The sequence below is a fragment of the Quercus robur genome, chromosome 10 (genome assembly GCF_932294415.1).
Source record: "Quercus robur chromosome 10, dhQueRobu3.1, whole genome shotgun sequence".
NCBI classification, from domain to species: domain Eukaryota; kingdom Viridiplantae; phylum Streptophyta; class Magnoliopsida; order Fagales; family Fagaceae; genus Quercus; species Quercus robur.
This window is the reverse complement of record NC_065543.1, coordinates 11038419-11061894: the sequence shown is the minus strand read 5'-3', so window position 1 is coordinate 11061894 and position 23476 is coordinate 11038419. Positions and strand designations below refer to the sequence as shown.

At 34.7% G+C, this 23476-nt stretch overlaps 3 protein-coding genes across 3 annotated transcripts; 1 reads left to right on the top strand and 2 right to left on the bottom strand.

Moving 5' to 3' along the window:
• Nucleotides 1-7238, top strand: LOC126701802 (isoliquiritigenin 2'-O-methyltransferase-like). The gene is made up of 4 exons (XM_050400175.1): nt 1-658; nt 2852-3162; nt 6453-6517; nt 6720-7238. Exons 1-4 carry the CDS (start codon nt 237-239, stop codon nt 7014-7016), a joined length of 1095 nt encoding a protein of 364 aa, XP_050256132.1. The 5' UTR covers nt 1-236; the 3' UTR covers nt 7017-7238.
• A 7653-nt stretch (nt 7239-14891) lies between these two features.
• On the bottom strand, nt 14892-17469 carry LOC126703829 (uncharacterized). Its single transcript, XM_050402898.1, has 6 exons — nt 17128-17469; nt 16699-17040; nt 15991-16604; nt 15831-15887; nt 15342-15375; nt 14892-15041 (listed from the first exon to the last, which is right to left on the bottom strand). The coding sequence occupies exons 1-6, from the start codon at nt 17467-17469 to the stop codon at nt 14892-14894; spliced, it is 1539 nt and encodes a 512-aa protein (XP_050258855.1).
• Nucleotides 15440-18987, bottom strand: LOC126703505 (uncharacterized). Its single transcript, XM_050402462.1, has 3 exons — nt 16699-18987; nt 15974-16604; nt 15440-15887 (listed from the first exon to the last, which is right to left on the bottom strand). Exon 1 carries the CDS (start codon nt 18703-18705, stop codon nt 17662-17664), a length of 1044 nt encoding a protein of 347 aa, XP_050258419.1. The 5' UTR covers nt 18706-18987; the 3' UTR covers nt 15440-15887; nt 15974-16604; nt 16699-17661.
• Nucleotides 18988-23476: the final 4489 nt, after the last annotated feature.

Sequence of the window (23476 nt, the reverse complement as noted above, 5' to 3'; positions counted from 1 at the left end):
AGTACTACCTTCAAAATACTTTATCAATATTATAATCTGTCAAGCTCTCTCTCTCTCTAAACACAAACTATTTTCAATTAAAACTGTTTACTACAATAAATTTACCATTAAAGTTCTACAGTTAAATACCTACTCTTGTTAGTACTTAGCAGTACCAGTTGATCCTATATAATCATACGACATAGAATCACAAGGCCACAGCTCGATCAAGGCCAATAAAAATCGAAACAGCAAAAATGAGTTCCACACAAAACCAGTGTGGTAAACCCCCCATTAGTAAAGAAGATGATGATCCATGTCTCTATGCCTTGCTACAGTCTAGCTCTCACGTATTTCCCATGGTACTAAACGCCGCCATTGAGCTCAACCTGTTCGAGATCATTGCTAAGGCAAGCCCAGATGCTTTCTTGTCACCCTCCGAGATTGCTTCTAAACTTCCCACACAAAACCCTGATGCACCATATATGCTCGATCGCATGCTGCGTTTACTTGCTAGCTACTCACTTCTTACTTGCTCTATGCGCACCTGCGAAGATGGAAGGATTGAGAGACTCTATGGAGTCTCACCGGCTGGCAAATTCTATGTTCAGAATGAAGATGGAGGATCTGTGGATTCAATCTCAGCTTTTGCTTTACACCGGGCCACAGTAGAGGTTTTGTACGTATATTCCCACTTAATCCATAGAGTCTTGAATGCATGTTGAAACGTGAATAAATAATTAAGTATAATAAGAATGCTAATTACCAACTTATGCACATAAATAGTCTGAACAAATAATCTTATTTAGTGATTTGATGATAAACGTTAAAATGAACTATTTCTGTATTAAGTTACGTAAAAAAGTTACATTATCTTATTTTTTTTATAATTAGATATATTATCTTATTTTTTTGATAATTAGTCATATTATCTTATTTAGTGATATGTTTGGTACTAGATCGTATTTAGATTGACTTTGACATCAAATCTAGGCTTTAGTGGTGACTATTCTTGGATATTCTACAATTCATATGTTTAGGTTGAAAGGGTCATCAAATAACCCATGGCCCACGGCCCGACCTAGAAACCCGACAGCCTATCGGGCTAATAGGCGGCCCATTAGCCTAGTTGGTTAGGCCGTGGGCTAGTTTTTATGCCTATGGGCACCTGATGGGCTAGCCCAGTAGCCTAGTCCGTTGGCCCAACCCATTGCCCAGTCCAATAATTTAGAATTTATAACAAAAATATATAAGAGATGTATGAAGGATTGATCTTGAGATATTGTAGAAGAATTTTTTAAGAGAACTCTCCCAACCACTAAAATATTTAAAGTAATTGTGTTAAACTTAGTTTATTAAATATATATTTTTCTAGTAGTCTAGCAAATTTGAATTAACAATTTGATTTTTTTTTTTTTATTAAAGATAAAAATAAAAAACTATTTAAAGCCTTAATTAAAAAAAATTAAATAAGTTTCCATCAAGAAAACAAAAAATTAAATTGATTTGATTGTTAAAAAAAAAAAAATTGTAATTAAGTATTAAATTCTTTGATTCTTTCCTTTAAAAAAAATAGACTGATTATTCTCTTATAAAAAATAATTCTTTTTTTATAAAAAATAATAAAATAATATACTAACACAATCCCATTGATAGCCCATTATGCCCAGCCCATTGTGTCCCTGGCCTAAGTAAAAATGGGCTGGGCCAACCCATTGATGACTCTTCAATGAATTTTTGTTCTCTAGGTTGAAATCTAACCCAAAATTACTTGAAAAATACGAACATCTTTGAATTATTTTTGTTTTGACTATTAGAACTTTGGTCCTGGAAAACCCAATAAACATAAGCCGTCCAAAATGTTTATAACCTATACTATGTATTTTAGGTGTCTTGGTTTAATTGGCATTTTAGATTTTTTCACCTCCCACTAATTACCCTCTGAGATCCAAACCAATCTGATCGATTCCTCAAGTTGGTTTGTCATGGGTTGAATATTTGAGTGAAGCTTGGAGATCGGGTTCAAGTTGGCCAAATATTCAACCCATGTAACCCAGCCAAACCCACTCCATTAATAGTTTAAAAAAATATATGCATTTTAGATTTGTTAGCTGATTTATTTTAGATTTTGAAACTTATTTTTATCAAAAAAAAAAAAAAATTTGCTACTATTATATATTTTGGTATTCTTATTGGTTTGTTTTTGGACCCATCACTTACACCAATTTTTTACTTACTAATGATTAGTCACCACATTAGCAATTTATAAAAAAAGTTTATAGATCTAGCATTTTTCTCTTTTTATAGACCACAAAAACATCTATAGATCTAAAATAGAAAACAAAGTATACAAGCCCAAAAAAATTAGCCAAGTAACAAAAATTAGCAATAGTAAAGCTAAAAAACAAATTAAGCCCAATCAACTAATTTTAATCAAATTAAACACAAGAAACCAATTTGTCATTACCCAGCAGCAGACGTACACATCAAAGACACGAACATACCAAAAAACAAAAAAATCTATTGATTAAGTAGTAGCAAAGCTAGAGGCTAGAGCTATTACACATAGCCATCAATAGGCTGTTCCCTAACTCTAAGTCTTGGCTTCATCTCTATGTATATACCACGTGTATTGGCTCAAGAATACATCATAATGCTGCGACTGTAGTGCCTCTTTTGTCATGATATCTTACTAGTGATAAGATGGCAAATAGGTAAAATTGTGTTTTCCAAATAGTAATAGTGCGATAGTTGGTACTCAAATTAGTAAGTAATAAAGGAAATAAGCATATTAATCTTACATCATTTGCATATCACTCTTCTTTTTCCAACCAATAGGTACTTGACTCTTTTGGCATTAATTGTGGTATAGGCTAAATTTTAAGACTGCCATTCTTGAAGGAGGTAATCTATTTGAAAAAGTCCATGGGAAATCCATCTTCCAATACATGAAAGCTGATGCATCATTGAACAACCTTTTTAACAAGGCAATGGCTGATCTCTCCGGAATACACATGAAAAAAATTCTTGAGAAATATGAAGGATTTGAGGGTGTATCATTGTTGGTTGATGTTGCGGGTGGCACTGGAGCAAGCCTCAACATGGTCATTTCCAAGTACCCTTCCATTAAAGGCATTAACTTTGATTTGCCTCAAGTGATTCAACATGCACCGTCTTATCCAGGTACTAAAATATCTTAATAATTGATATGCATGTCTAATCTTAAACAGTAGGTTTGTCCTTGACCTTTAAATCAATTGACACTTTATAGTGCTCCCAATTTACACGCGTAAGTTTGAATCCCCCTCCCACCACTTATGACGTTTAACATATATATATATATATATATATATATGTACGTATGTATAAGCATTAAAGGCACTAACATTGATTTGCCTCAAGTGATTCAACAGGCACCATTTTATCCAAGTACCAAAATATCTTAATAATTGATATGCATGTCTATTCTTAAACGGTTGGTTTGTCTTAAACCTTTAAATCAATTGACACTTTATAGTGTTCCCAACTTACATGTGTAAGTTTGAATCCCCCTCCCACCATTTATGATGTTTAAAATATATATTTATATATATAAATTATCACAAATGACGATAATAAGAAAAAAAAAAAAAAGATATATATATATATATATATATATATTGTGCCCTTGTAGTACAATAAGTGGCAGAACCATGACCCCCAAATCCTTTCTTTTTTAATATGTGGAAATTAACAAATAAAACTTAAGTATGTATAATTTAAAAAAAAAATTAAAAATTATTAAGCATATATGTATTAAATTCTTAAAATTTTTTTTGGAAATAGAATCATTTCATTCAATTAATCAAAAAAATTAGCATCTTGGTACAGAGCTTCCCTAGCTATTGGAGGAACATCCTCCATCCAATGCATATCCTCAATAATATTCCTAGCAAATTGAGCTAATACATGAGCTACCCGATTCCCCCCTCTCCTAATACAATCAATCCTTACCCATTGTAAATTTCTAAGCAAGTGTTGAATTTCTCCGATCACATTCCCAAGCATTGACTGATCATCCTTCAGAGTCGAAATTAATGCTAATCAAAATTTATACCTATCTACAATTATAATTATTTTTTAAAAGTACATACTTAAATTAATTAGATATTCAAAAAATTATAATGAACAATATTTAGTTATCTACCAATTATCTAAAGCAATAATGAGAAAAAAAAAATAAGGATTTTAGTCCATACATTTTATGACTTGAAATATATATATATATAAAACTGAAACATCTGAAACTCTCACAATTTTCCACGTCAGCATAATATTTAAATAAAATTATTTTTGTTTAGTCCAAACTTAAGAATGAGTGAAACTCTATCTCTCTAACAAGTTCAACTTAAACTCAAACTCATCATTATCAATTTTTTTTTTAAATTATCTTTGTTTTATTCAAATTTAACGAGAAGTGAAACTCTATCTTTCTAACAAGTCCAACTTAAACTCAAACATTGATAATTTATCTCTAAATTTGCGAGGTTAATTATGAACACTAAAAAAGCAAAGCAAACCCAAATATATATATATATATATATATTTTTTTTAAACCGAGTAGAGGTATGAACTCTTCTTATATTATTTTCTTCTCCTCTACTTTGTTAAAAAAAAATTATGATTTTTCATGTATTTTTTAAAAATTAATTTTCGTACATGAACTACCAAACTCTCTTTAGCCATTTTTTACAAGATAAAAAAGCTTGCATTAATTGAAATTATTCTTTTGAATGTAACCCATCTTTCTCTTATATTTCTCTATTATTTAGTCATATATATTTTGTTTTGTTTCAATCATTTATAAGCAGTGAATCATATGATTTTTTAATATTTTTTTGTCTTTCAAAAGTTTTAATTTCTAAATTTTTGAGTTTTTTTTTGCAATATCTGAAACTGTTTAACAATTTTTTTGTAAGTCATTGCACATTCAAGCAATGACTTCTTCATCAAATTGTAACACAAATTGAAGTCATACAAGAAAAAATCATGCAATGGTATAGTTTCTTAAATTTTTTTATATTTTAGTCTACCTCATAAATAGGTAGGTTCTCATATATAGTACGGGTTAGCGGCTAGTTTAATTAGTAGAGTACAACACATGAAATTTTTAACATTTTAAATATGAGGTAGAGTGGAGATCTAGACATGATGAAACTCATGATCTGGGTATATGAGAATTTAATCATTTAATTATAATTCTAACTCTAATTAGTGTCCATTCATAAAAGAGTAATGTTATAAATACAATTTTGTTTACAGAAATTAAATTGACAGGTTTTTATTGATTTTCATTTGAACCCATCACTAAAATCATCCCATAGTCTAACATTAACACGTTCTTTGTGGAATATTTTGTAAAAAAATTTCTAACTTTAGAATAATTGTACTACTCAAAATGCTAATGACATCAAGAGTTAGTTGGGATAGGAATTGAAAATGGGGTTTTTTTTTTTACAAGATAGAAATTCTGGTCTAGTCTAAACTAAGAGTAGAGAGCAGCACCAAAAGAGAGTAGCACCAATTGAAAATGGGGTTAGGAGATAGACAGCAGCACCAAAAGAGAAAAAAATAAATAATAAAACGAAGACAAAAGCAAAAGAATAGAAAGTCTAAGCAGCAACAGCATAGACTTGATCACTTGCTTCGATAAAAGAATAGCAGGCCCGGACGATAGATCTTTGAATATCTTCTTTTTGGGCCTTAGACTACAAGACAATAAAATTTGATATGTAGGATCCATTTCGGTGTCAATCCTTTTTCATAATTCCCAAACGTGGGACATTGCTAACACCAGTTACTAGTGAATCCCGGACTCGTGGTCCTAATTTAAATAAAGATGCTACGCATTTGCTCTGTTGTTGATTAAAGATGGGTTTATAAAAATTTTCAAATCTATATCAATATTGGAACAATTTGTCAAATTTAATATTGACAACTTTTATAATACACATATTGGATAGTAAAGTACTTACTACTTAATTTACATTTAAAATAATTGTATAGTACTATTTTATACTATTATGGATAATAATTAATAAGAATATAATATATATATATATATATATATAATATATAAAGAAAAAAAAATACTTAATGATCATATTTTTTATTCGGAACTCAAAGAGAAATTTCTGATTCTACCATTAATTATATAATGCTACACTTTCTAAATTTTCACTAGTGGTCAGTACACAACTCGAAAGATTTAGACTATAAATTGGAGTGGCAGAAAAGATGTATTAGATTGAATTTGATTGTATCTGAGAGGTAAACACATTTTCAAAATCGAGTCAATATAAATATACAATATTTTTTTACAGCCCTTGATATATCTAGCTCTAAAACAGTCCTTTTCATTTTCTTATTAAAACGGATTTTTTTCTTTATCTTGAATTTATTTCTGTTAAAGAGCAAGGTGAAAATCTGTGCAGGTATTGAGCATGTTGGAGGGGATATGTATATAAGTGTTCCAAAAGGTGACGTCATTATGATAAAGGTCAGTTAGTTAATTAACTACTTAATTATTTGATGATTATATTAGATCGGCTTGTCAAGAGCTTTACAATTTAAACTAGTTCAATGATATATAAGGGTTCAATTCTTCCATCCCATTAATTTTTGTAATTATGGAATTGTCAAAAATTAAAAATTAAAAACCACCATTTGCTTTATGAAAATTTTCATGTATAATATTGCAGGGTACATGTCATAATTGGAATGATGAACAATGCATAAAACTTTTGAAGAACTGCAAAAAAGCAGTGCCAATAGATGGAAAGGTGATTATCATGGACTTTGTATTGCCAGAGGAACCTGAGGCAAGTAATGCTTCTAAGTATGTCTCTATGCTTGACAATGCTATGTTTATTCAACCTGGAGGGAAGGAAAGAACTGAGAAAGAGTTTGAGGCCTTGAGCAAGGCTGCTGGATTTTCAGGGTTTCAAGTTATCTGTCGAGCCTTTACTGTCATGGGAGTCATGGAACTTTACAAATAAAAGTCTCCAACTATCTGGTTTCAGCTTTTCTTGTGTTCTAGTTTCATTGCTAGTCAAACTGGACAAGTTATGGCAATTTATATTGAGCCTGTAATTAATTATTTGCATGTATGCAAATTTTTTAATAATGATTTCATTAAAAGCATGAGTTTTATAAACTAAATAACGATTGATCGAATATATGGGAAGTTAAGAAGATCTAGGATTTGTTTGGGTTGTTTCTGTAGTGCTGACTCTAAGAATGATCATTATCAGCTCTTTCAGGAGCATACTATCTGCTAAAACTAGATAATATGTGTGATTGTAATTGGTGAACTATCACTTTCTTATGTATCTAGCATTTCTTTTTGCACCACTCATAACCCTATGTGTTTAGGATTGTAACAATAGTTGTGATACAAAAATTGTGTCCTCAAACATTATCATTTATAAATAGTTAGTTTAGGTTTTTTTTTTTTTTTTTTTTTTTTTTTTTTTTTTTTTAATTTTTTAATTATTAGATCACCTCAGCATATATTGCCGGTGATGCTCCAAAAAGGTCGTAGTGTTATAATAGAATATATACATTAAGTCATTGACACATTTTGAGTAAAACAGGAACCAAGTTGACATGAGAAATTTTTCAGAAACCGAATTTAAACTTTGTAGATTTTTCAAGGAGTAAAAGTATAGTTTAGCCTCACATAAATAAGAGATTATAAATAAGAGGTTACCGACTAACCACAGACCCCACCGAAGATAATATATAGCATGCAAGTTGATTAAAAAAAGAAAGGAGAAAGGAATGGAAAAATGGAAAAATCATTAAAGAAAAAAGTGATTGAATGGTAGGACAAACATAAGGGAAGGATAGTTGAATTATGCACAGGGGTAGTGGGTTAAGGTTTGAGCCCAACAAAATAATAGCCAATTCATGAAGATTTTCTTTTTTTGTTCAGCCCAACTAACTAATCACCCAGCATATAAATTCTTTTTGGTTTAATAACATTTTGTCCTCAACTTTTGTGTCATATTCTATAACAGGCATTAATCTTTTAAAAGCTTCAATTAAGTCTTTAATGTTTTGTTAGTGTGTCAAAAAAGATCATGTCATCTAGAGTTGCACATTCAACCTGACAAAACTGATCCAACTCGACCCATGTTAGTGGAGTTAATTTCCCCACATGTGATGAATTGAGCTACGTTAGGAACTTCTCAATTCAACCAAGTAGATTCCGATAAAAAAAATAGAGTCCAACCTAATCCATGCATGCTTATATTGTTATTAACTCATAGATGAAAAAGTACAAAATGGTTAAGAAAACACTAAAATTGTGCAATTTCACCATAAGTCTTATAACTTAACTGATTGATACTTTTTGGTATTTCTAAAAGAAATATCGGAGTTTAAATCTCATTTCTCTCCTTACTATCAAATTATTATACATGTGACATTTATTGGAAATTAAGGAGGGGGGGGGGGGGGGGGGGTGGTGGTGGTGGAAGAGGCATAAGGAGCTAGTATATCATGTAGCTGGGATATCACGGAAATTTCTAGCCTAATGACAGATCAACGACTTGATGACAATAGGGAAGAGATTGTCACCTCTTTGCCTGAGCACAGTCAGTATCCTTTTTGTGTTTGTCCCCTTAGAATATGTCCTTGTGCTTTGTGCTTCTCCTCACTCCTCATTTGGCTTCTTCACGTATCTGTGTTTGTTGGGTTGTTAAAGTCTTGCAATTTCCAAATTCCAAAATAAAGGAATCTTGATTTGAGTGCTGTCTCTGCTTCTCCAAATATTTGTTTTCAAAACATTTCATTTTCTTCTAATTATCTTTGTAAATGCCAAAACAATGAGAACGATGATGATTGGTTTCTTGTTTCCTAATGATTTTTAAGAAATATGACGTTAATGGCCAATAATTATGGATGAACAACTTCTTGCCTAGGATGTGTCTAAATATATTTTTACTTTGAAATGAAGTTATCTTAAACCTTTCTAATACAAAAATCTCAACTCTTCTATCAATACTATTTCAATTCTGGGGAATCTGTGGGTTTTCTTTGTTTTTTCCTTCAAAGAAAATGAGGAATATTCTACCATATATGCCTTTCGGATTAGTCCACAAATGTCGAACCCCAAGTCAATTCTCCTTAATAGACTATTTGATTTTATATTTTTTTATATATAAATTAATGGATTTTACTGTACAATCTTGGCTCTTGTTTGTTACCATGGTTAACTACCCATGTCCATGTGACCCTAGATTTTCTGCATTTTTTTTTTTTTTTTTTTTTTTTTTAAGTTATGGTAACTGCTTTGACTAGCAGCTTCTGTATTATGAGAGAAAAAAGTTATACGTTACAAATTGCTGAGTCAGTTTATAATAAATAAATAAAAATTTAAACTGATTTGTTAAACTGACTTAATAATTTTAAAAAGTTCAAAATTTTTTAATAGAACCATAGACAAACGATGTGATTCACCACGAGAATTGCATAGATTGGAACTTGGATATATTTGCATGTGGAAATTGTTAAATAATTAAAATCAGATACTCCAATCTTTGTATACTGTGTTCGACTTGTGTATATTGTGTTGGTTTTAAAAGTAAAGGCCCACTAACATGTGTTAGCACAGCAGCTTGGAGTTTAGCTGGCATTATTTTATTCTGGAAATTAATTTTTTAGTTAAGTGATGCTACAAATACTACAAATTTTGCTAAGTATGTTTTACAAACTAATTGTGTCCTTCACACTTAATTTGTTACTTTTAAATCTCCAAATGTGCAGACTGAGATGCTGCTTTGCTCAACCGTAGTTGGCTTGCCTCTCTTGATTCCACCAATGCTTGTAACGGGTGAATTATTCAAAGCATGGGTTTCATGTTGGGAGGTAACAATTGAAAATGCTTCATTTTTTCCCACCTAACTCAATGGTTAATGCATTTTACACTTTCTAAAAGATCTTACTGTTTTTTTGTAGCATCCATACGTTTATGGCGTGTTAGTGTTTGAAGCCATGGCCACTTTTATTGGCCAAGTTTCTGTCCTTTCCCTCATAGCCCTCTTTGGTGCTGCCACCCCTGCCATGGTACATTTCTTCTCACAAGCTTTTTCCAGGTTTCATTTATGTCAATTTATGCCAACATAAGCTCCTATAATGAATTTCATTCGATTGATTGTGCATTCAAAATCTTCTATCAACTTGTTGTACAATCAAGTGTCATCGGTGGTAGAGTTTTTGACTTTCTATTGCAACTGACACTTTTCAACATGTAGTGCCATTTATTTCAAACCTTTTGAGTACAAATATTTATTGCAGTGTGTGTTCTTTATTTATTTTTTATACCAAAGTATATATTCTTTATTTCTTAATGAAGGGCCTAAAAAGGTTTATGTACAAAATATTTTAAATATATTCTTTTTTGTTCCTTCCTAACTTCATTTTAATTTAAAAATTTTCATTCACAGATAACAACAGCAAGGAAGGATTTAATTAGAACCTCATGATGCTGTGTCACATGCATGCTGTGATTGCTTGATGGCCTTCTAGAGGCCTCACCTAAGTGAATTTAATTGGAACCTCAGCCTCAAAAGAAAGTGTCATATGCCCCAAACTTTTCAACCAAAGTTTAGTTGGACCCAACTCTATTAATTTAACACCCAACTCTTCCAGCTAAGTATTATCAATCTTAGGAGTGAACCAGGCAGCATGATTTATCTCAATGCTTTTGCCTATGCCTATCCTCCATTTGGCAAGATTTAGAGGGGAATTTGTGTTGAGCATAGACTTTCCCAGAACTAGAAATCCTAAGGTTTTAGTTTCCCATTAAATGGGGAACTATTAGGGAAGTATTTGGCCTTCACAGTTTTAGACAGAACAGAATTGGGTTGGCTAGATAGTCTCCAACCTGTTTGGCTAACATAACTTTTTTCAACTAGGATGCTTTCCTCATGTCTGTCATCATCTCTGTTAATACTTATGGAGTAATAATAAGATACTATATATATGACAATAATAAGTCATATCTGTGAAATAGCATTTATGCATTCAATTTTTCACATTAGTTTTCTTTGTTAAATGTAGCTAAGAATCATGTTATTATGTGATCATGTTTTTAGCTTATAATACTTACTAATTAGCAAGTAAAAGGCTACTGAATAACAAAGGAGCAAGACCAAGCCATCTGGCCAGGAAAAAAAAAACAAAAGGGTTATAGTCACGTTTTTAAAATGTGACTATAGCTATCCCCTATAGCCTATGTCCTATAGCCACGTTTCAAAAACGCGGCCATTGGTCTTGGCCTATAGCCATATTTGTAAAACGCAGCTATAGATCCCTTAGACCTATAATTACGGGTTTACGGCTGAAAATGCGGCTAAAAAAAAAAAAAAAAACGCAGCTATAGGCCAAATTGATCTATAGTTGCGTTAAAAACGTGGCTATAGGACTTTTTTTTGTAAGTTCTTCTACCACATATAGACTTTTGTGTGGATGGAAGGAAAAAAGAGAGTAGAGAGTGTACATTTTTAGACCCTTTAAAACATAACCAGATTAATCTAGTAAATTAGCCAAGTGATTACTTAGTCAAATTAATCAGATCTAGGTTAACACACATATATCGTATCATTGTAAAGTGCGGAAAATAAAAAACACAACGATATGATAACCTAAGAAAACCAAACCGGTAAAAAACCTGGGGAGGATTTAACTTAGCTATCCTCAAGGTAAAAAGCAAATCCACTAGAAAGAATCGAAGTTTTACAATAGTGACTTAGACCACTAACATCCTATTGCTACCCATCAGTAAAAACTTACTAGCACGACCACGTGCAAGCTCCAAGACCACGGACTCCTTCTTTCTTTGGCTTTGCAAAACACAAACACCCACGTTTGTGACTTTGAGATCCCACCCAAAGGTTTAGCAACACAAACTCTCCTGTTTGTGACTCTAAGACTACCCTTGAAGATTTAGATCATTAGCACCCTTGATGACCAGAGAACTTCTACAATACCGGATCTTGAGATTCTTCAAGTAATAACATCGGTAGAAGATATGAGAGACCTTTTTAGGAACAAAACCCTAAAATGCAAAAGAGACACTCTCTTCTTTCTCCAAAAAGCCTTATAAAAACGTACTTAAGGTTTCATTTATATACTGGGAGAAATAGATCTGAAACCCTAATCTTTAATGGGCTTGAACTGCTGTTTGGGCTTAATTAAAATTCTGCAGACACGACTTTTGATCGATCGAACCAGACAGATTATGAGATCTTCTTCCTGTAGCTTGTATGTTCTTGAATTTTGACTTGAATCACCTTGAGTATTGTCTAATAATACCTATAGACTCTAAGATCTATATCTAGATAAGTTTGTGTTCACGATTTGCCAATTGTTCTAAACTTTTAGAACCTAATAGAGAGTAAGGATGAGGTTGGAGTGTTGGGGGGGGGGGGGGGGGTTAATACTCTCTCTTATTTGGATATATGTAAAAGAACATACAAATGATATGTCAATCTATATAAAGTTTTGATTATGAATAATGGAAAAACTCAAGCAACTTTGAGTTCACAACATTTATGTACATATATATGATTTTGCTTTTCCACACAATTCACAAAAGATCTAGAACTTGCTAATTTTTCATTTTATAGTATGTGCATTAACATTTAGAATTGGTGCAGTTTTACTTGTGATGCAATGACTTTGTTATAAGATCACAACCACAAACAAAATTAAAAAAAAAAAAAAAAAGGGTGTAAAAATGGGAAGGTTGCCGCGGGCCCGCCGGGGGGGGGGGGGGGGGGGTATTATACAATTCAAAAACAATGCAATCTATGAGAGACAGGGACACATGAGAAGTATCTCCACAAGCTATGCACCTCACAAAAATGTGAGGCCCATAGTATGTGAAAGACTCATTCCATTGAATGGACGCAATAATGTGAGAGAGTACAAAATGTGAGATTTTTTACTTTTTAAAAATAATAGATGAAGTTTGGATACCATTTAAACTCAAGACCACCTGTTATAATGTTATAATAAACCACCATTCATCCCAAAAATTCTGATGTTAAAAAAAAATAAATTTAATCATTGAAGTATCATACAAACTGTTGGAATGGAGAATATAATTCTCTATATTAGATTATACAATATTGTACACAGGAAGCTTGTATACATAGAATAGCTAGAGAGTAGCAACAAAACGAAAGTAAGGATAATCGTTAAATAACATAGATAGTACATTAGTAGAATGGACTTAATGATGTGTTTGGACGTGGTGTACACTAACGCTAACAATTAATAGAGCCGAATCCAATATACAAGACATCTCACAACCAATTTTTAGATTTCAATTATCTTTTGCCTTGTAAAGTTTGAAACAAGCTATATTTATAAGATTGCCAAACATGGTTACAAACACTTCAACTGCTGTAAGTATATTTATTTTTTGCTTTAAAAAAACATTATTATATATCTGCATAACATTGACAGCAAACATTAAAGGCGAAAAACACATTTTGGTCCCTACATTTTGACCCGATTCCCATTTTAGTCCCTAAGTTTTTTTTTTACCGCTTTTAGTCCCTCTCCAGAAAAACGGTTCCATTTTGGTCCCTACCGTTACTTCATAAACGGACATTGCTGATGTGGCAAACGACATTGATAGTCAATAATAAAATAATGTCTACAATGCCACTGTTAGTTACTCCCGCCCTTACCAGTCACTTGCCACTCACGTGACGGTCCTTAACCAAACAAAACCCCAAATCACCCAAATAGAAATCCCTAATCCCCAAATTTCCTCAGCTCCTCGCTCATCAGTCACCACACGGATTGAAGTCCCTCACCAGTCACGAACTCAAAAACACCTTCAAATCAATTGCTCCTCGCTCACCACACAGCCGAAAACCATCTTCAAATCAACTGCTTTCCATGGATTCAAGCTCGATGTCATCGAGTGGAAGCTTGAGGAAAAGGGGCCCAGCCCGATGCTTCTGCTCGGAGAGACCCGTTGTGGTTGTTTCGTGGACATCTGACAACCCTGGAAGAAGGTTCTACGGTTGTCCAAATTACTGGGTAAGGTAGTATCTCTATTTGTAATGTTTTTAAATTTCTGGGTTTTTAACTTTGGAAGCACTTCAGGTTCATTTTCGTTTCAATCTTGCTTCAATCTTGCAATCCCCTTTAGTCTAAGTCTAACCCAGAATTTCTTTTCTTAAATAAATAAAAATTTTAAAAATTTAAGGAAAAAAAAAAAAAAAAACTCAGCTTGTTGCTGACAATATAAATTGTGCTAATACAAGAACATTGTGCTAATACTATTTTAGTTTCTGGTAAGGTAGTATTTGCTAATACTATTTGTTACTGTTTTTCATGATTTTGGTTGTTCATTTAACATCATTTATCTGGTCCTTGGGTGTCAGGTTGGACGCAAGTGTAAATTTTTTCAGTGGCTTGATGATGAAATCTGCGAGCGTGGGAAGGTGCTGATTCCGGAGCAGAGGCAACGGATTTTGACCCTTGAAGCTACCATTGTAGGCTACAAGAAGAGAGAGAAGAGGCTGCTCATTTGCCTGGGGCTGTCTCTGGTGATAAGTGGGATGCTACTTTGTTTGATGCTTCTTCTAGTTGGCTAAATAGGTGGGGGGGAATGGGTCATTAGGTGGGTAGGTGTTAGTGGAAAAATGCCTGAATTTTGTTGTATGTATTAGTGGCAAAAGGCTTGAATTTTGGTGTATGTATTAGTGGAAAAATGCCATAATTTGTGTTGGAATGTGTTGGTTTGTAGTAGTGGGAAAAGGCCTGATTTTTTGGTGTAATTCTCTTTGCAATCCAAGACTTTAGCAATGGAATATGTTCTTTTTAATTAATCTATGATTTGCGTACTAATTTATTACATTATTGTTAAGTGTTTGTGCCAAAGCAGTTTGTGATATTAACTGTGCATCAACTGTCAATTTGACACTGCAATTTTGAATGGAAACAGCAATTTGACACAGCAATTTGACACAGCAATTTGACACAACAATTTGACACTGCAATTTTGAATGGAAACAGCAATTTGACAAAGCAATTTGATACTACAAATTGATACTGCAATTTAGAGAGCAACTGGTTGCAAAATAAAAGAGGCAGCTCTTTATGTATTAAAGGAGCTGGCTGCAAAATATTTAGCATCACCAACAGCCTGCATAATTTACCAAACTTGTATAGTTTCTGCATAACTTACCAAACCAGGAGCTCTTTATTCATACATCATTACACATTTATTCATACATCATACATCATTACACATTAAAGTGGCTACTCCCTGCACATTAAACTCCAATGCTCACCAAATCTGCATAATCACCAAACTGCCCAGCAAATCTAAAAACCAGCAAATTTGAGTTTAAGCATTTTAAAAATCAAAGCTAAAAACCAGCAAAGCAAATATGAATAATGGAAGCTGAATCATCATAACAATGGGAGAATAATTACAAAATATTTAACACCAATGGTAGTTTTTGGTGTACCACAATAATTACAAAATATGGGACAAAGCACATTCATACAAAAAAGGACTTGGTCAACCCATAAACACATGCCAATTGTTCTAGCAGTTACATAAATATATGAAGAGTGCTTCAACATATAGCACAACAACAAAAAAAAGGTCCTGCTTCAGTTTGCTATCTTTTAGCAGATCTCATTGCTGCCATATATCTTGCTGCATTCCCAGTTGCATTCAAGGTTTCAGTAGTGACTGCACTTCTCTTCCTCTGTTTTTTTGGTCTTCGATTGGACTGGTTATCAGTGGGGGGTGGAGGTGCACTTGCGGTCACATCATCATTAGAGCTTGGTTGTGCCCTGTGTACTGTTGGCTAAGCATCCTTAGCTGCCTGCAAGCATAAGCACAATAACAATTAATAGTTTGCCAACTGAAAAACAAAACAATGAGGATATCTAAGTCAAAGTGTATACTTACCCTTCTAGTGGTCCTACTGGCTTGGGATGCACTCCCAGGCAAGGAGGAGTTCCCTCCTACTTCTCCCTTGCAGCTCCTCTTGTTGTGTCCTAATTTCCCACATAACTTGCATTGTTTTGAGATGCCTAGGCCTCTTTTTTTTTCTGTGACTTCTAGGTTCATCAGGCTCCAGTGCCCTCTTCTTTCTAGGCATGCCAAGAGGTCTCCTCTTGATAGGGGGTTGCACAGGTGGCAGTCCACTAGGACCCCACATATTCTGACCATTGATGGGCTCTATAATGGGTTCATAGCAATCAATGTAGGTAGTCCTTTTGTAGCAAGCATTGACATACTTTTCAGCATCTTCTCTGTTGAAAAATATGCAAGAAATGGCATGGCAACATGGTATGCCAACTATGTCCCACTTCCTACAGCTGCATTTCTTCTCTTTCAAGTCCACAATGAAACTCTCAAGCCCATTCTTCACTTCAAACTTCATACGACCAACCCAACATGCTATCCACTTGCTGCATGCCAACTTCTCCTTGTACAGCCTTTTCCTTATCTTAGGACACAACTCAGATTCCACCTTCATAATCATTTCTCTGTTTGCTTGAAATCTAGTCATCAGATATAGCCTAATACATTCAAGCTGCAAGCACATAGAGAGAAAGGGAGAATTAATCATTCATGAATTGCATAGGTCTATGGATCATAATGCACATGAAAGGGAGAATTATGCATACCATGGTGATTATAAGTTTGCTCCTGAACTTAACTATCGTGCTGTTGAAGCTTTCACACATGTTGTTCAAGACCGTGTCACTCTGGCCATCACTTTTGAACATGTGCCTAGCCCAAATAGTTGTTGACTGAGATTGCAGCCATTTGAATGCATCTTCATCCACCTCCTTTAGCTCATTCATTGCCCTCTCAAATGCTTGCCGATAGGTAGCCTTGGCTGCTTTCCAAAAAATGTCTCTAATAATGACACCAGGATGATTTTTCCTCAAATTTTGGTATAAATGTCTGCAGCAGATCCTGTGCTCGTACTGTGGCCAATTGTCAACAAAGGTGTTCACCAACCCCTGCAAAGCACAATCATTTAATTCAGCAAGCAATGAAGCTACCATTAACTACAAATAATTCAACAAGCAATAAAGCTACCATCATACCTTCTGTTGGTCAAATATGAACACCCATTGCTTGTCATCTCCTATGTCAGCAAGTAATAAATTAAGAAACCAGGTCCAACTGTCCTTTGTTTCAGCCTCTACTACTGCATATGCGAATGGGAAGTATTCATCATTGGGATCTCTGCCAACAGCACACATCAGCTGACCACCTGTCTTGGTCTTCAGATGGCATGCATCTAGACCAATGATTGGCATGCACCCTGCCAAGAAGCCCTTCTTGCAACCTTCAAGGCAGATGTAGATTCTTTCAAAATATGGCAGCCCGGTTGCCAATCCATGCTCAGCTACCAAATCACCATCCTCATAAGTATGCACCTTCATCAATATTGTGCTCCCAGGACTGCACCTTCTCAACTCATCACAGTACTCCCATAGTTGGTTGAACTGTGCAGTGTGGATCCCATTAACAGCATCTTGAGCTCTCTCTCTAGCCCTACTTGCCTTGCCTGTACTTATGTTAACCACATACTTCTCATGCACAGCCTCCTGAATATCCTTAAGCTTTATGCCAGGCTATCTCCTAACCCTCTTCACTAACTTCTTCCCAATGTATGATGTTGTGCACCTTGGATTTCTATAGCTTCTGCTGCATGTGTGTTCCATGTTCAGTGTTTTCAATCTAAAACTCTTCTCCCTTGGCACCTTTGCAAGGTAGGCAACAAAATTGCACCTTGGCTGGCATCGGGCTCTCACTCTCACCAAGTCATTTTTCACAAATTTTATACCCCACCCACTATGGACTGCATAATCAGTTATAGCATCTTTAAATTGTTTAGCTGAGATGAACAACATATCCTTTTCAAACCTAAGGTTCTCAGCTTTGGCTACTGGCCTAAAGATTGGATATTTGCTGCTCCTAATAGAATTGTCAACCTCAGCAACAGGGATGTCATCATCACTTGAATCATCACCACCCTCACTGCTTGATGATGATTCATCAAGGCTAAGCAACTCCTCACTCTCATAGTCAGAATTCATGACACCACCACCCATTTGTCCTGCTTCAACCTCAGCATTTTCAGCTTGATTGTCCCAACTATCAAGACTATCTTCACCAATATTCATTGGTTGCACTTCTAGTTCTGGCTCTTCTTCTAAGTCACTCCTCTCATCCTCACTACCCTCACTGCCCTCACTACCCTCACTGCCCTCACTACTCTCCTCAACTTGGTCATCAACAACTGGTGCTTTGCCAGCCCTCCTAGCACAAACTTCCTCATCATCTACCTCATGTGGCTCACCATGGTCAACATTAACAAATTCAGCATTATCATGGCCTCCAAATTGTGAAAAATCAGGTTTGTACTCTTCATTATCATTTTGAAGCACTCTGTCACTAGCAAAAACCTCTACACCTACACCTTCTACTTCATTACCAGGTACTCCAGCAGCTAAGGGATCAAAATCCTCCACTGGTAACTCAACTAGTTCATGCACTGGATGCTCCACAAAGACATGAATCTCCCCATATCCCTTCACCAAGTCAGTCATGAACATAGCAGCATCATCATCAACCACCTGATGGAAATTTGACCGCTCTGGGTCCACACCAGGCATTTTATATCATAGCTTATCTACTTCAGAGTAGCCAAAATCCCTACATATTCTCTTAATCTCTACTTTTGACCACCTATCTGGGTCACAATTATCCACTATATCAACTGTCCCTCCCACATACGCTTGAGGGTTCCATATGAAATGCCCACCATGGTGGACATGTAGAGTAAAAAGCTCATTCATCCTACATGCAAGTCACGGGAAGAAAACAAAATGAAAATGAAAACAGATATTAATAATACTTTGTTAGGCTAATAAACAAATAAAAAAGCATATAATACCGACAAAAGGATCACATGGACCCAGCCACTTCTTGAAAAGCAAGACACAATACAGACAATCAGTGCAAATACCAACACAAAGATTCCATGGTTTATCAAAGGTCAATATAGTGGTCCTTGATAAACAATAGTGACACATAATACAGACAAACAATGCAATTGCCAACAAAAATACAGTCAGTAATGTGGTCCCTGATAACAAAAGTAAAACAAAAGCTATAAAGGGAGACGCAAATAACAAAAGCAACACATAATAGCCAAACAATATTCCACTATCACGGTCAGTATTATGTCCACTACAAAAGCTATAAAGGGAGAGAGGAAGAGAGAGAGTGAAAGTGAGACACAACAAGAGAGAAACAGAGATAGATTGAAATTCCAGAGTAATAACAAAACACAACATCTCAAAATTCCCAAATTCTCAAAACCCAACAACTGAGATTCAAACCCAAAACGATTACCCAGCACTTAAAATGGCATTCATAACATAACTAAAGAGAGAGAGAGAGAGAGTTGGAGAGAAATACAACCTTCGCAATCTGCTCAGCACAAACACACTGAAGCTTGCCAATTTGTGGGATTTTTGTGCTTGCCGATTTGTGGGTTCTTTGATCGGTTTTGTGATGAGCAACGAGTAAGGTAAGAGATTAGGGATTTTCAGCAAGTTTGCTGTTAGATCTCATTTGACTGATTTAGGGTTTTGTTTGGTTAGGGACCGTCACGTGAGTGGCAAGTGACTAGTAAGGGCGGGAGTAACTAACAGTGGCGCTATAGACATTATTTTATTATTGACTACCAATGCCGTTTGCCACATCAGCAATGTCCATTTATGAAGTAACGGTAGGGACCAAAATGGAACCGTTTTTCTGGAGAGGGACTAAAAGCGGTAAAAAAAAAACTTAGGGACTAAAACGGGAATCGGGTTAAAATGTAGGGACCAAAATGTGTTTTTCGCCTAGCATTTAATGCATTTCACTCAAAACGAGTAACATGTTTTAACGGTTGTAACTGTTAAACTTCAACGTTAATATGAACTCCAAATTCTTATTCCTAATTGGGGGAACAACTTCATTTCAGGCATGGATTTTTACCTTAAGAAGTTGAAATACCAACAAATGTCACAGAACACCATAAGATTCTTTTATTATTATTTTTTTTTAAACAAGTAATATGAAAATTTTATTTGAAAGAGGAGAAACCTAAGTATATAAGAGAAACAAAGGAGTCTCCTAAAAAATTACAATCAGGATATTATGAAGGAAATGTACAATAGAAAGAGAACAAGCATGGCCAAATGCATTGGAACACTCATACAAACTATGTAGAAAGGTAGACATCTCAATGCCATTAAAGGTACAATTGTTTCTCTTTGTCCAAACATTCCACATAAGCAAGGCAGGGCATGCTCTGAATTGCGGCATTTCTATTTCTTCCAAACATTCCTTGCCAAAAAAAAAAAAAAAAAAACACCACCTGCCAGGACGTCACCCATTTAACCCCGAGTAACATAAAAAGAAAAGACCACAAGTCCTTGGCTACTGTAGAATGAATAAGCAAGCAATTAGTAGTCTTTCCACTACAATTACACAAACAAGTAACAATACCAATCCAGTAAAATGAAATTCTGTTTAATCAAATTATCCTTGGTAATAATTTTCGCCAAGGTTGTTGTGCAAACAAAAACAGAGCGACATCTCAAGCAACTTTACCATGCCAAATACTCCTCCAAGGGAATTTCACCATTGAAGCTTCTTAGTGCCCATAATATGAATATATATTTAATTGATCAATACCCCTTTGCTTCCAACACAACCTATCAGCCCCTCCATGTTCGGCACGAAGAAAAAATCCACCGACTCAACTTCTCAATTGTAGAATGCATGACTAAATCTAAGATTCGAAGAATGAAACTTTCCATCCTCCTTAAATTCCAAACAAGAATGTACAGTTACGTCCTTATCCACAATAATCACAAATAAGTAACGAAACAAATCTATAAGGATGGTATCCCTAAACAACCCTTATGCCAAAACTGCATACTTTTACCATCACCCACCAAAAATTTAACAGAGTACAGAACTCTCCCAACCCGCAAAGATCCTAGCAAAGATAATTCCAAACAAGAATGTACAGTTACGTCCTTATCCACAACAATCACAAATAAGTTTGTTAGGTTCTAAATATTTAGAACAATTGGCAAATCATGAATACAAACTTGTCTAGATATAGATCTTATAGTCTATAGGTTTTATTAGACAATGCTCAAAGTGATTCAAGTCAAGATTCAAGAACATATAAGCTGTAGGAAGAAGATTTCAAGAACATACAGGCTCGACCGATCGAAAGCCGTATCTGCAGAATTTTAATTAAGCCCAAACAGCAGTTCAAGCCCATTTAGGATTAGGGTTTCTAATCTACTCCTCCCAGTATATAAAGGAAACCCTAAGCACGTTTTTATGTGGCTTTTCAGAGAGAAAAGAGTGTGCCTCTTTTGTATTTAGGGTTTTGTTCCTAAAAAGCTCTCTTATGTTTTCTACCGGTGCTATTCCTTGAAGAATCTCAAGATTCGGTATTGTAGAAGTTGTTGCCTTCTCTTGTCATCAAAGGTATTGATGATCTAAACCTTCAAGGGTGGTCTTGGAGTCACAAACAGGAGAGTTTGTGTTGCTAAACCTTTGAGTGGGATCTCAAAGTCACAAACGGAGGTATTTGTGTTTTGCAAAGGCCAAAGAAAAAAGGAGTCCGTAGATTCGGAGCTTGCATGTGGTCATGTCAGTAAGTTCTACTGGTTGGTAGCAATAAGAAGTCGAGCGTGGGGGCTTGTAAGTCTTATTGTATGAACTTCGATTCTTTCTAGTGGATTTGCTTTTTACCTTGAGGATAGCTAGGTTAAATCCTCCCCAGGTTTTTTACCGGTTTGGTTTTCCTGGGTGATCATATCATTGTCTTATTTATTTTCCGCTGCTTTGCATGATTTGATCTTTATTATTGTGATAACCTAGACTTGTTTAATTAGACTAAGTAACAACTTGGCTAATTACCTAGGTTTAATCAATTGTTTAAGGGGTCTAAAAACTGTCAAAGTCAGGAAATAAATCTATAAGGAAGGTATCCCCAAACAACCCTTCATGCCAAAACCGCATACTTTTACCATAACCCTCCAAAAATTTAAGAATGAGGAACTCTCCCAACTGCAAAGATCCTAGCAAGATAATTAATTAGTAATTTATGCTACCCAAGATTTTTTAGCCAGTGTAGGCAAACAAAAGAAAAAAGGGGTGCCTAATGCATCAATCTAATATGTTTATATAAGAATATCAAGCTGTAATAAAGACAAATTTTTTATTTTAATATAGTTACCCTATGTAAGTCAACCACCATAACTACATAAGGTGCCCCACAAGATCTATCCAGTAAACAATGATACCAATAAAAGTGCCGCAAATGAAAATTCAGAAATTCAGAGAAAATTTATTGAACATATATGGGCTCGAAGTGAACACCAAGGCTAGTACTGCCCCAACCCAGTACATTGAAATTCCAAATATGCCCTTACTGAACTGCTGGGGCCTTCTCTCCCTGCACCCTCCAACCTATTAATTGACCTTGGCATAAGAGACTTAAATTTAGCTGCAGTCATGGGTTGAGACAGTAACAGAAGTCTCTAACATAGACACCTCATGAACGGAGAGAAGCCGCCATCTCTAACACTCCACAATTCAACAAAATAGGAATATGATCAAGTGTAGATCAAGGAAGTTAGCATTGTACCGCATTAGAAAATAATTCCTCACCACACTAAAGCTAGAAAATGATCTAAGACAAAAATGGAGGGTCTTGGTTATTTGACCAAGTATATACAGTACCCTCTAAAAGAAAATCCACCAGATTTAAGTTTGCAATAAACTCCAAAAATTCCATCATCCTTCAACAGAATATATTGCAGTGCAACCTTTCTAAAGGAAATAGAAAAACATTGAAATCTCCAACCTAACACCAGGTTACATCACTTAAAATAATCATTTTTTGCCAATTAATCTTAGTTCAAATGGCACTTCCTCATCTCACAAGCTTCAAAATTCATTCTAGATGTTTAAATTCATCCCACATAGCACATAAATCCCCATCCTCATTTGAAGTATACACTCCAATAAAAGCCTAAATGAATCTTTCCCTTACTTTTTTTTTTTTTTTTTTTTTTTTGATAGATGAAAGGATGGAATAGTCTGGTAAAAGATATCTTTCTCTATGTTGAAAAGACAAGAAACAGAGTATTGACCAATATCCACATCAATCTTTTTCACAACCCACCATCCAACATGAGATGAACAACCAAGTAACACCATCATTTAACAAAATAGTCCAATAAATAAAAGCCTCTACCCCATCCAAGAAAAACAAAACTCCTAGCAAGCTCCTTAATTAGTCATAACTTTTTTTCATTTCTTGAAAAGCATACCACATCTCCCTTTGAATTACACATATAAATC